The 13,925-nt window shown below is 34.6% G+C and overlaps 1 protein-coding gene across 1 annotated transcript in view; it reads left to right on the plus strand.

Moving 5' to 3' along the window:
- The window catches only part of LOC129223244 (peripheral plasma membrane protein CASK-like), a 166,874-nt gene that overhangs the window by 111,608 nt on the left and 41,341 nt on the right, over positions 1–13,925 (plus strand). The window contains exon 3 of the mRNA XM_054857809.1: positions 10,268–10,468. Within this exon, the coding sequence (XP_054713784.1) occupies positions 10,268–10,468 (201 nt within the window). The remainder of the gene's footprint in view (positions 1–10,267; positions 10,469–13,925) is intronic.

The raw sequence follows: 13,925 nt of genomic DNA on the forward strand, positions 1-13,925 counted from the left end.
GTCGTGATGCTCATCAGCTCGTTTCTTCTTAATATTAATTTTTGGAATTATAACGTTTTGCGAGAATGACCATATGTTCGAGAATAGCAATAAAATAAAATTGTAACCGTCAGTTTAACGTTTACTGAACTTTTCTTTTAACAATAAATAATTATCCGTCTGGGAGTAAAAATTTCGAAGAACGCTACCCGAATAGAAAACAATTTTCTCGAAATGTTTTCTGTGGCGACATTGCAGTACATTGGCAACGCAGCGCAGATGTAAATGACCACGTTTTGCGTAACGAAACAGAATCTGTAATTCCACGTAAAAAGAACGCTTCTTTTTTGAGCAGCGAGGTAAAATCGTTGCCATTTAGAACTGCATTAAGCTATCGTAGACGCAAGTATTCGTGCCCTATAACGACTCGGTTTGCATGTTAAAATAGGAAAAAGGTTTTTTGTTGAGACTTTAAGAATTGGTTAAACTTTTTCCTGCTTTTAGCTTGTTTCGTAATCTAACTTTGAACTAGTCGCAATCTTGACTCCTATGAGAGGAATTGCAAATGAATACAAGAAAGAAATAAGGGGGGCGTATGCTCATGCAGGAGCGTAATTTCTTAATTTTTTATATTTTGAAGAATTATTGATAGCTTTATTTATATTAACAACAGTTGTAATTAATGTTATAATAACGCTGTTGGCCCGAATGGTAATTAACGTACAGTCTTTAAAGGTAACTTCAAATGCAGAAGCAATTTTCATCCGTCGTGCCTTTATGGACGATTTTCTAGTGCTTCAAAATAAAATGCTTAGCTTTAGAAATACAAGTAGGGGAATGTGGGGCAAAGTGAAATGGTGAAATATTTACTCTGCTTTTAGCAACACCTATAGGTAATATTTTAACTATATATAGTAGCACATGTAGTCGATTCCAGTCGGGAAGAAAATACTACCGAAGATTAAAGCATTTGATAACACTGGCAATTTTCAGAAATTGATACTCATTTTGTAAAATGTTGTTCCAAGTCAAAAATTATTTTTGGTTTTACAAAATGATAAAGTTCTTGTTATTAACATTTTCGGTTTGTTTTATTTACTCACTCAATTATTTAGTAAATCACTTACGTATTCATTCATTTATAATTACTTTATTTACATTCCTTAATTTAGTAATTCACTTATTCATTCATTTATACAGTTATTTTCTTATTCATTCATTTATACACTTATTTTCTTATTCATTCGCTCTTTTACTCATTCATTTTTCTTCATGTGTAAATTAATTTTTTTATTTAATTTTTCATACATTGTTTCAATATCTTTTCGTTTATTCATTAAAATTTTTGTTTACTTATTCATTTGTTCAAAAAAAAATTTTTTTTAGTCGAATAGGAAATATTTCATTCGAGAAAAATTTTATTTTTCAATTTGCCAAATGGGAAAAAAAATCAGAGTTTTCCCCTTTTTTTTCCTGAAGACGCAAATTTACTGCCAAAAAATTTAAAAAAAAAACATTTCAATCCAAGGTTTTTTTTAAATTAAATGTTCTTTCTTTTGTACCGTAAATCTCAAAACAAATTTCCAATTTGTTCATTTTGAAAAACCTCAGTCATCTTTACTATTTGCCCCACATTACCCTACAAGTTACCTAGGGACTATATCCTAAAAATGCGGTACAAATCTTCGCTCGATGGAGTTTAAGGTTTTTTTTTTTCTTTACAAACTTTAGATTTATTTCTCTCTCTACTAAGAAATAATCTGCGGTATACGTCGCTGCGTCGCGCTGTTTCCGCTACCGGGATTGTGAATTTTCATTTGAAGGTGTTTAAATCTCTTTTCTTAAGTTGTAATATTCTATGCAAGGATAGCAAATGAAAAAGTCTTGCGCTATAAACTGAAAATAGGACATTAAACGTTTTGGAGCTTAATTTTTTTGCTTTAAAATTTCAGCAATTCTATTCAAATAATTTATTTTTCGTTACATTTCTGGCATAACCCAAAGAAAACTTGTTAGTAACTTGTTATAAACTTGAAGTAGCAAGTGAGCTTTGAATAACATTAGTAATTAATTTTAAATGGTTTTATAATTTTTTACATAACTTTGGATAACTCTGTCTTGGAGTGTATCTTCCATTTCATACCAACGAATACAATAAAACTATCAAAGTATGAGTGGGGCAGTTTAAAATAAAAATTTGTGCTCGATGTTGCGCTGAATAGCTGTTTTTCACTTCACGCGCTAGCCAACTATGAGAATTGGCAAACTTTCAAAAAATAACTACAACACCAAAATAATAAACATATTTCAATACTTGTTGTGAGTTTCAGTTTAAATGTAAATGCTTAATAACTTAATTACTATTGATCCATTGAAAATAAATTGAAATGGGTAGGAAAAAAACTTTTGTGAGCATTGAAATGTTACTGGAGTGAGATTTCTACAGTACTGTGAACCGATGCAGACAAGACAGTTTTACAAAGATTGTTTGTAAAACTCCCGACATTGACTAGAGCTCTAATCTCGGCAAACTGACACTGAATTTAGCATCAAATTTACTGCCAATGTTTGATAATTTATGAGAAACTTCCATTCGCAATCCACGTCAATGTTTCTGTTTTATGCTGAAAAGACCAACAGCAACTGATGACAATGCAGTCATTTTCAAGTCAACGTTTTTGTTTCATTTTTGCTACATTTATGTGTGGCTTCATTGGCGACATCAGTGGAGTATCTCAAATGATTTTCAAAACATGCTTATTATTATTGGTCGGATATCCGAATTAATTGTTCCTTCCTTCCACAATACTAGCGCAAAAGTACTTTACTTCACTAGTGCGTGGCGGCTTAGTTGGAAACAAAACAAATATTTAATGAAACACACTTTGTTGTTCGTGGGAATTCACCAAAGGAAAAGGTGATCAAAACATTACATTTGCATTATTTTTACAATAACAACCAAGTATTTTGGTTGACGGCGTCCCCCACCCTAAACTACAGCACTGCATATAAATAATGCTTGGAGGTTTGGCACCTTTGATGGCTCAATGTCGCAATTGGTGATTTTAATGCTTTTTCCCCTAAATGTCCTGTTGTCTGTTTTTATCAATTCATATATCCAGCCCCTTAAATTTTTGCGGATGAGACAGGGCAGAATGGCTTCCCCTTGAGTTCCTGCATTCAACAGTGTCAGTATTGCCTTGGTATATATTGACGCTCCGCAGGAGATAGAGTTACAAACACACAGACGGACGCTCACAGGTTTTATTACACTGGTGGACAATTGCTAAGGATGGATCACAAAGGGCTATGCAGCGCGTAAAAAAAGTAGACATGATTGAATGGCAAGTGAAATAAACTAATGCCAGAATGCTAGAACATTACAATAAAGATAATTTATTGTGCTCTGAAATTCAGAAGGCTTTAAAAAGTGTTCAAGGACAAAACTGTCGTTTTCTTTTCAATACGTAAAAGTAACACGTCGTGTCATGCTTAGTACAACATTATCCAACAGCTGTTGGGGTAATTTACCTCATCCCTCTGTCAGTCATACAGGGTGTCCTTGTTCATTGGAGGGAATTATCAACTAGAAAAACTCTTTCCTAAAGCATTCCAAACATTTTCAATGGGATTCAGATCGAGAAAACCTACTGGCCATCCAATGGGTTGAATGCTCTCGCTCTCTTGACACTTCTGGAGAGCGCCTGTTTGATGACATGTTGAATTGTCATCCATGAAAACAAGTTTATCACCCACAGCACCACGAAACATGTGAACATGAGGCAACAGAACAAAATTAATGTATCGCTGGTCAGCCATAGTCTCTTTTGGAAGCACATGAGGAACGCGACGTACGGAAATTGATCCTAATCCCAGACACACCAAGACAGTACTTGAAGGATATTGGTCCTCTTCTGTAATGTTTGCCGGCCGGTATCCAGTACCACTATCACGCCAGATCAGTTGTCGTCCACAATCTCACCACAGGCTTATCCTGCTTTCATCTGAGAATAATATACAAGTCCAGTCGACTTCTCTCCAATTGCGATGCTGACGACACCATTACAAACGGGTCAAACGCTGACTTGTTGACAATCGAATGTACAAAACAAGCTGACGAGAGAATAGTCCTACTGCATGCAAACGTCTGACTAGAGTTTTTCGGGATATTTACTTGCCAGAAGCAGCAAAAAATAACTTCGCTTCCTCAGTAGCTGTGTTGCGCCGTTTCTTTTTTGTTGCTAGCACTGTATCTATTTTCTGCTGACGTCGTACTGCGTACACGACTTTTCCTGTGACGTTTGCTACATATTCCATTTGTTTGAAATAATTTCCACAGTACTATGACTGACGTTTTACTCCCTGGCAACATGTGATTTTTTTTTTTTTTTTTTGGTTCTACTTCAACCTTGACAATAGTCGGCTACCCGTAAAATCATCTTAGTGATGTCAGGAAGACAAACTGAAAATTTCAAGGGTGTCCATTGATTTTTCCTGTCTTAGGTCCTGCCTTAGAACAACAACGGTTCTCACGTGTCAAATCCTTCATATCCCTTATCAACGCTCTCAGGTGACGAACAACGTCGTGAACCATAAAGTTGCATGCACATATACGCCTTACTGTATCCCGCACCTATGCTAATTTCCATATTTCCTTGCCTTCCACTTTGTAGTTACTAACGCCACCCGTCCTTAGCAATTGTCCACCAGCGTTGTATAGATTTTCAATGTTGCCATATTTTTAAAATTTACCTATGTCGACAAAAGTTTTACAACTTTAATTTTCACCATTGAGTTAAGTGCGAAAAGTAACCAGTAGTTATGAAATATCCTAAAAGTTTGAGTAATTGTAGTATTTGATTATTAATTAATTAAGATGGAGAGCGATATAATGTTTCTTGAAAAAATGAGAGTCTACAATTTTTAACTCAAAATAAAAGTCTGCTGACAAATTTACAGATATGCAGAGGCATCCGGAACAAGACTCTTTATTTAGCTAACCCATTTAAAACATCCAGCCTTGACACATTTACGAGCCCAACACACAAGAGTCAAAAAAGCACAAATACACATAAAAGAGTATCTCCATTAAAATTATGAAACCGTGATGCCGACTAATTTCTGCGACCAAAGCCACTTCGTTCTAACAAGAGACCATAAAACTTTCTTCGGTAAGATTAAGTTACCAACCACAGAAGCCGTTACGCTGCTAGCGCCTCTTTATGTCATTGTGTCCGTAAAGCACAAGAAGGCCCGTGCTGGAATTTTATGAACTTAAGGATTTACGACAGATCATAGTTTTATGGGCTTTAAGCTATTTTATTACGTTAAGCAATTTGCTCCGGAAGACATACATTCATTTTTTTTCTCTCTCTCACACTATTTTAACTGTTGAAATATTTTGAGCACTAAACAGAACAAAGTGCATCAGTGCAAAAATAAAAACTGGCAAAAAAAATTGTCTTTTCAAAATGGCTTAAGTGAGAATGAAACAAAATAGATTTTTAAAAGGATTGAGGAATAATTTATGGGAATGGTTTGTATTATTGAAATAATTTTGAATGATGACAAACAGGGGCGCCCCGTTGGGAGGTCACTATGACTTCCCAAATAATTCCTTATTCGGCAAAATTAGTTATTCGGAAAAATTTGGAATTCCATTTGGCAAATTTTGAGTTTCTACCCTTCCAAAAATTTAAGTTCGAGGTGCCTCTGAAGGCAAATTTTTGTTTCAGTCATCAGTTATGCAAGCTTCAAATTTCTACTGTTTTAAAAAACTGTGTCACGTTGCAATGTACAGGTGAAATTATCTCACTTACGGTGATGAAGTTTTGTACTCAGGAGGTCAAAATTTTAGGAACAGCGCTGTAAAACTTTACGGGAATTTTCAGAGTTCTTCCTTTGGCTTGTTTCGAAGGTTATCTTGAACAGCATCGTAAAGTTTGCACATACGCAGAAACTTTAACATGTACTTGCTGTTTTAGCGGCAGAAATATTTCTCAAAAAATTAAATTGATACGTACGAAAAGACAAACTCTAGATAACTCTTTCAACCGAAATGACTGAAAAAAAAAAAACATTTAAAATCACACTCAGCAATTTTACTTGTCAGTGGGAAAAATATTCTCCACTGTTAAAAAATCTATTTCGGTCTGTATTTCAGATCGTGTGAGAACGAAATAATTGTAATGAGGTTTAATAGTAAAATAGTATTAAAAAAAAGAGAGAAACAGCTATAGTGCTAGCAAACCTAACCTGGTAGCATTGTGAAGGCTACGTAGGTCTTAATCTAAGCATTATAATGCTGCCAGGTTAGGGTTGCTCCAACTATAGCTTGCCATTATACCACGGGCTATAAAGGAAACCGCTGGTGCAGTGGCGCGATGAAGGGGGGTTTCGGGGTGAAAAAAAACCCCAGAGCCATTAGTTTTAACATAAATGCAAAGTATAATTCAGTAGTTTATGCATATGAAAGGGCTGTTTTGATCAAAAAAACCTCTTTCAGAAGGTATTTTTGATCAAAAAAACCCCCTCCAGTAGGGAATTTTTCATCAAAAAAACAACCTGCAGAAGGTATTTTTCACCAAAAGCACCCTCCAGAAGGTATTTTTCATCAAAAATCCCCTCCAGAAGGTATTTTTCCTCAAAACTCCCCTCTAGAAGGAATTTTTCATTAAAAAAAAACCCTCCAGAAGGTATTTTTCATCACGAAAACCTCTCCAGAAGGTATTTTTCATCAAAAAGCCCATCCAGAAGGTATTTCTGGCTGCACTAGTGCGCTAGTGATAACTGAACGGCATACAGTGCTTTGCACTTCTTTGCCTTTGGAATGATTGAAGCATTTAATTGAGGGATGCTAATTTGATTTTGGCGTATTCACTAATATTTTGAATTAGAGGTGCGACATCGATGGCAAAACATCGATGTTAGAAATTAAAACATCGATGGTATTGATACATCGACTAAAAAACATTGACGTTTCCAAACATCGATGTTTTAAAACATCGATCTTTTTAAATATGTATAACATACATTTTTGAATATACTACGCTAATTTAAGTAATACAAAAGAATACGTACCCGACGAATATATTGAAAATACTGAACCTCAAATCATAATTATAATTAAATAAGATTAATTTCGCAACATCTTGATATTATAGTAGGACAAAAACTGATAATAAGACAAGCACCGGTTAATACAAACTAGTTATAGTAATAAGGAAATATTTTTAAACTGAATTAAACTAAAAGTAAATTTATATCAAAAAGAATCTAAGTGAAAAATATATCATAGCGCTTACCGTCAGTTGAATGATGAGAAAAAGTTGCGCTAATTATTTTTAAAATACAAAATTAACTCTAACAATTATTTTTAAGAGTAAGAAATATGGGTTGTACTGTTAGTTAATAATTAAACAAAAATTGCAAGTAATAGAGGGACGACTTGATGAGGGAAATTGATAAGTAATCCCGAATATTGGTGTTGACAGTTTGGAGAAAAGGAAGTTTCTTTACTTTGTCCCCCAGAAGGGCATTTCTCTTTTCACAGACTACTTCATCAGTCAGAGAAACATCTCTTTTTAACTGAACAGAAGTTGCCATCACTATCAAATACGTATAGGATTTTCCTTTAGTTTAAGAACTGGAGCCTTGAAATAGACTGCAAGCTCTGGCACCAGATCTCCAGTGTCAGGCTCTTCCAATAGCTTTGATCTCTTCTTCACTCTCTAGTTAATCTTCCACTATCTTGTAGTGATCTTCCCAAAAATCATCCTCTACGCAGAAAAATTGTGCTTATAAAACGGGTGCATTTTTTTTTTTTTTTTTTTTTTTTTTTCAACTCTATAAGTAAATTGGCTAGACCTAGCAAGAAAATTGGAGCAAATTTTATGATAATTTTCAATTAAAATGCAAAAACATCAGCATCGAAAAAACATCGAAACCAAAACATCGATAGTCCAAAAACATCGAAAGTAAAACATCGATGTTAAAGACATCGATGTTTCCAAAACATCGACATCGATGTCGCAACGTTTAGTACTGTTATGAGATTTACACATTTGTTTGAGGGATACTCGGTAATGGATTTACTAATTTGGGGTCCATTGCAATTCATTTTCGGGGCCCTTTTTGTCAGTCACGGAACTATGTAAAACATTGATGTGCATTTTTGTAACTCCTAAGGGGTCTTTATGGTCATGGGGGTCCCTTGAAGTTGCGACATTTTCGATATGGTAAATCTACCACTGGTGATACTTAATTTGCTTTTGGGATCATTTAATAATATTTTGAACTGAATTGCAACGCTTAGTGCTGTTTTGTTCTTAGCTATTTGAATGACTGAAGCATTTGTTTGAGTGATACTTGGTTAGACTTTGAAATTTTTTCCTGATATAATGAATTGAACTGCAATGTTTAGTGCTATTCTTTCTTTGCTGTTTGAATGCCTGAATCTTTACAGGGGCACTTAATTTCACTAGTGACTCATCCACTAATACTTTGAATTGATTTACAACGTTTATTACGATGAGTATTCCTTTAAAAGTTAAGTTATTTTCTGTTCATGTCTGATTGGTCAAAGACAGTAGGGGAGAGCGAGGCTAAAAATTCCGCGGGTAAGTTGTTCCCCTTGGAAATAGCTCAGTGAAGAAAAAAGATAAATGTATTTTGTAAATACCTGGCAAAACGGAATGTTGCGGCGCACCGATGGCAGCCATATTTGTCAAACCAGTGGCGTCGGGTATATTAAAAGCTGAGTACGTGCATCACTGATTCATTTTTTGAAATATTTTGAACTTTTTGGTCTTTTTCACGAACTTTAATTGATAGTGTTCAGTTAGTGTTCCTTGGTGTTTTCATGCAAATATAGATTGTGCATCCTTGTGTATTCGCTGGTGCGATTTACGTTTCGTTATCTTACCTTTAATTTTATTTTTCAAGGACATGTGCTTGTGGGGCTAGTTGTTCCTTCGTTGTGGAACTAGTTGTTCCAAAGAACAACTTGCTCCAAAAAAAGGAGCAGCTATCCCCAAGGAACTTTTTGCCCCTAATCATCCGTATCAGTTGCACAGTAAACAAAAACACGTAAAAATAAATATTATACGTGTATATTTGTTACCGTAAACTACAGAAATTGGAGAATGTTGACTCTCACCGATGATTCACCAGAAATATTTTTCCAATAGAGAAGTCGAAAAATAGGAAATTTTCGAAGTTTGAAATATTTTTCATACGTTGATATGAAAATATGAAATTTTTGAAGAATTATATTCTTAGCTCTACATCTTGATTACGCCACCTTGCGGTGATTTGAAAAAGTTTTCAAATAGGTAAAACAGTTCAATATTGCTCAGACAAAGCAGATGTTTGATGCATTGGACAGATCACATCCTTCGCAAATGGATCTCACTAGGCTTTAACTTTTTAGCCGTCACTAGTCAGAGACTGCAGCTTCTCTTTTGTGAGTTTAGTCTGGTCAAATCTGTGTAGGGCTTTCATTACCGGATTATTTTATTTAATTGTATTATTATCGTCTTACTGTATTTTACTATGTTAATATATTATAATGTTTCTGTACTTATTAACTGTACCTTAATATATGTATTTGAACGTAAAGGATAATAACTAAGCCTTTAAACTCATCATCAACGCTAAACATTAAAATTAATTTAGTTTGTTTAAGATAAAGAAAAAAATTTTGATTATTCGGAAGATATAGCTTATTAGTCTTTAAATAAACACTTGTTTACATCAACAATTATTTTTGTACCACAAATTATACCTTTAACAAATTACTTTTTTCAAAACATTGTTAATCTTGAAATCACTGTCGTTAGACATCGTCGTGTTAATATCGGAACAACTTGCCCCATCCGAGGAACAACTAGCCCCAAGAAGGGGCAAGTTGTTCCTTTTCGACTTTCGGTATTGTAAAATTAATAATAAAAAAATCTTACGAAATACAACTCAAAAAAAAAAAAAAAAAAAAGGCCCGAACCTCAAACAGGCACATATTACCCTATTTTAATCTCATAACAATAACTCCAGAAATAAGTTTACATAACAAATTTTAAGTTTGTTTAAAAAACGGAACTTCTAACCCCGCCCTCCCCTACACCTAAAACTACGTCCCTTACAAGTTTGTGGATCATCATAGATGTTTGACTGAATAACTGTTCCCGATAATAAAAAAAACTCAAACATAAAAAAATGAGAGTTAGATAAGCATGTGTCGCGTTTCCCATCGGCCATCTCGATGTTAAATGTTTCCTGTTCTTCTGCGCAGGCGCTGCTGCAGACACAGGACGTGGTGGCGCACGAGGTGTACGGCGAGGAGGCGGTCCGGGCCACTCCTCCGCCGGCCGGACCGTACCTGAACGGAGGGCCGGAGCCCGAACTCATCACCGGAGGGAGCGACGACCCGGACATGGAGAACGTCACCCGCGTCCGGCTCGTCCAGTTCCAGAAGAACACCGACGAGCCCATGGTAAGCCCTTTTCAATCATACACACACACACATTATTGTCTTGATGCTTGAAATTATAGTCAACCCTTGACAAGGAAATTTACGCAGCCTTCTCAAAAGTTTGGGACCCAATGAAAATTTCGCACAGTCAGACAACAGTTTGACGAATCTGATATTTAACGAATTTCGCGATTTAGCAAATTTTTCTTTTTCCCCCGACTAAAATGAAGGCAAAGACCTCTAAACCCCGAATTGCCGAATTATTTTAACAGCCGGTTTTTTTTTTTTTGGTTCATTTGAGTTAGGAAATATTGCATTGTTTCCCAAAGATACATCCATCTTGTCCGAAGCAGGAAAAGACTTTTCTTGGAATCAGCCATTTTTTAACGGGCGAGGAGGCAACAAGCGATTCTGATGCAGAAAACGATAATGAAACTCCCATTAAAACTATTACTTTTTCAAATGCTTCACATGGCCTGGAAACTAAGAACACATTTCATGCACCAGGCTGTAAATAACACAGTATTTTCTTCTCTCTATAAAGTCGAAAGAGAACTATTTCGAGTCAAGTATCAACGAAATTGTTAAACATCTACTCCTCAATAGGGGAACATGAGGCAAAGTGAAAAAGTGGGGCAAAGTGAAGTGGTGAAATATTTACTCTACTTTTAGCTCCACCTTTCTGGTATTATTTTGACTTTGTAGTACCATAGGTAGTCTATTCCAGTCGGGAAAAAAATACTGCCGAAAATTAAAGCATTTGGTAATACAGCCAATTTTAAAAAATTGATACTCATATTGTAATATTTTGTTGTATGTCTAAAATTATTTTTGTTACTATAAAATGATAAATTTCTTGTTATTAACATTTTAAGTATTAATTGAGACCTCCTAATATTCAATGCAGTATTAATTTAATTAATATTAAGATTATTTGTATTTTAAATAAAGTGTACAATTAGTCAAGTACATACGGGGCAAAGTGGATGGGACAGAGTGAATTAGTTTCATTTACTCACTCAAACATTTAATATAAATCACTAATGTTTTCATTTATTAAGTAATTCATTTACATTCTATCATTTAATAATTCACTTATATATTTATTCATTCATTCACTTATTTTCTTACTCATTCATTCTTTGACTCGCTCATTTATTTTTCTTCATATATTAATTGATTTATTCATTAAATTATTCGTTTATTGCTTCATTATCTTTTCATTTATTCATTTAACCTTTCATTTACTTATTCTTTGGATCAAAAATATGTTTTATTATTAAATAGAAAATATTTCATTAGAAAATATTTCATTTTTCACTTTGTCCCATGAAAAAAAAAAGCGAGAAACTTCCTTTTTTTTTTTTTTTTTTGAAGACTCAAATTTACTGCCAAAAAAAACTGATTCAATGCAAGTTTTATTATAAAGCACAATGTTCTTTCTTAGTGTACTCTAATTTTCAAAACAAACTTTCGATTTGTTCATTTTGAAAAAACTCAGCCATCTTAACCATTTTACTTTACCCCAAATTCCCCAACTTTAAAATTTCAACTTAACTTGTGTGTAACAAGTCGTGGAATGCTGTACTTTTTCTAATCATGAATATTTTTGTGCAGTAGCTTATTAGGGCTTTTAGATAAGGTAAGTGTTTTTTTTTCTCACCGATATTACGAATAGTCCCGATTTAACGTATAAAAGTTTCAGTCCCGATGAATTCTTTAAATCGGGGTTCGGCTGTAATACAGTAAACCCCGATTATCTGCGGAAGAGGATGGCACGGTAACCAAGAATAAGCGAATTCGAGGATAATCCACAAATTACGTAAAAACGATGCTTGTGTATACAACAGCTTTAAAGGATCAATAACACTTGCAAACATTTAAACTACAGCTAAATCGATAACAGTGTATTTTAAAAAAGGTAACTAGTAAAAAAAGCTAGAAAAGGATCGCTCATTATTGGAAGCGGATTGCACATAAACGGGAGCCAATCGAGCAAGCAGATTAACTGCAACAGATCAAGCTAGGAGGTTACACCAAAAACGCAACGGGCATGGTAGAGGATTTTTTTCAATACTGGTCCGGTCACTCGTTTAAACACGTAAGTAGTGTCGATCTAAAAATCAGTAAGTAGTGTAGATTTAAAAATCAGGTTTCAAAGTCAATTTCAACTACGTTACCTTAAAAGGTTTGATGTCATTGGAAAGGAGGGGAAGAAAGCAATAGGAATATCTAAAAAGAAATTATGCACTTTAAGTTAAAGTGTGTGCATTTATCTACTACATTCAGTAGATGATCTCAGGAAAAAACTTTCGTTTTGAAAGTGTGAAGGACTGCAGATAAGCCACCCGCGGATAATTGGAAGTTTACTGTATTCGAATAGAAAGCTTCTAGTTATCGAAAGTTGAATACATTTCTAAAAATAATCCTCTAATTCTGGTTTCACGCCGATTACAGTGCTGCTTATCTAAAATATTGAGAAGGAATACAATGGAGGGACTGAAGGTTTTAATTCGTGAAGCCAAATCCCCAAATCCCGTGATAGATTTTAAAGCAAAGCATTAAGGACGAAGTCAGGTTTCTTTCGCTTGTTTCACGCAAAACGTGCCAATCATTCGTCGTTGTTGAGTCACGTGACTTGGGATCTTTGGCTCAGCTTTTGCTAAGCCAATGATTGGAATAGCTCCCTCCATTTTACTAATTCCTGCTCTAAGATCTCAAAAGAAGCTCCATAGGGGCACCTCGAGTTTAAATTTTTGGGAAGGGAAATTCTCATTTTACTGAATGAACCACCGACCGTTGCCGAATCATAAGATACGCATATGCCACACATACGTAACTCTAATGAGAAGATAGTTTGGAAATTTAAAAATTGCAATTTTACAGTTTTGTCTAAATTTGCCGGATCGTCAGACAAAATTGCCTCATAAAGAAATGTTTTGGGGGGGGGGGGGCACAGTGACCTCTCATTGAATCCCTTTTGCTCATAGTCATCGTAAAATTGAACTGTTTATTTCAAAAACCAGTGAAACGCCAAGTTCGATTTTTTTGAAAAAGCATGTTTTGAAAAACCTCTCAAAAAGAAACTAACACCCACCCCACCCTAAACCAGTCTGTGCTTTCTCCCCCCCCCCACCATAGATTACCCTTGGCTTTTCAATGTAAGATGCTATGTTAATAAATTTAAATTAAGTGTTTATCTTAGTTCAAACTACACAACAAATAGAAAAAGCGAGTTTTTGAAACAATGAAATTTGCGATAGCGACCTGTAAACTTTTCGTAACTAGGAAAAATAACTACTAGTTTGCTTGAGAAAGTTTTACATGTAAATTTTTCGTCTAATTTTTATTGAAAACAACTTATACTAGATTATTATTCCGTTGGATAAATATTAGTATGTCATTCACAATTTTATTTATACCACTATCATTTATTCATGTGTAGAATAATTGAATTAAGGTAAACATAATTAACAAC

The sequence above is a fragment of the Uloborus diversus genome, chromosome 5 (genome assembly GCF_026930045.1).
Source record: "Uloborus diversus isolate 005 chromosome 5, Udiv.v.3.1, whole genome shotgun sequence".
In the NCBI taxonomy this organism is placed as follows: Eukaryota; Metazoa; Arthropoda; class Arachnida; order Araneae; family Uloboridae; genus Uloborus; species Uloborus diversus.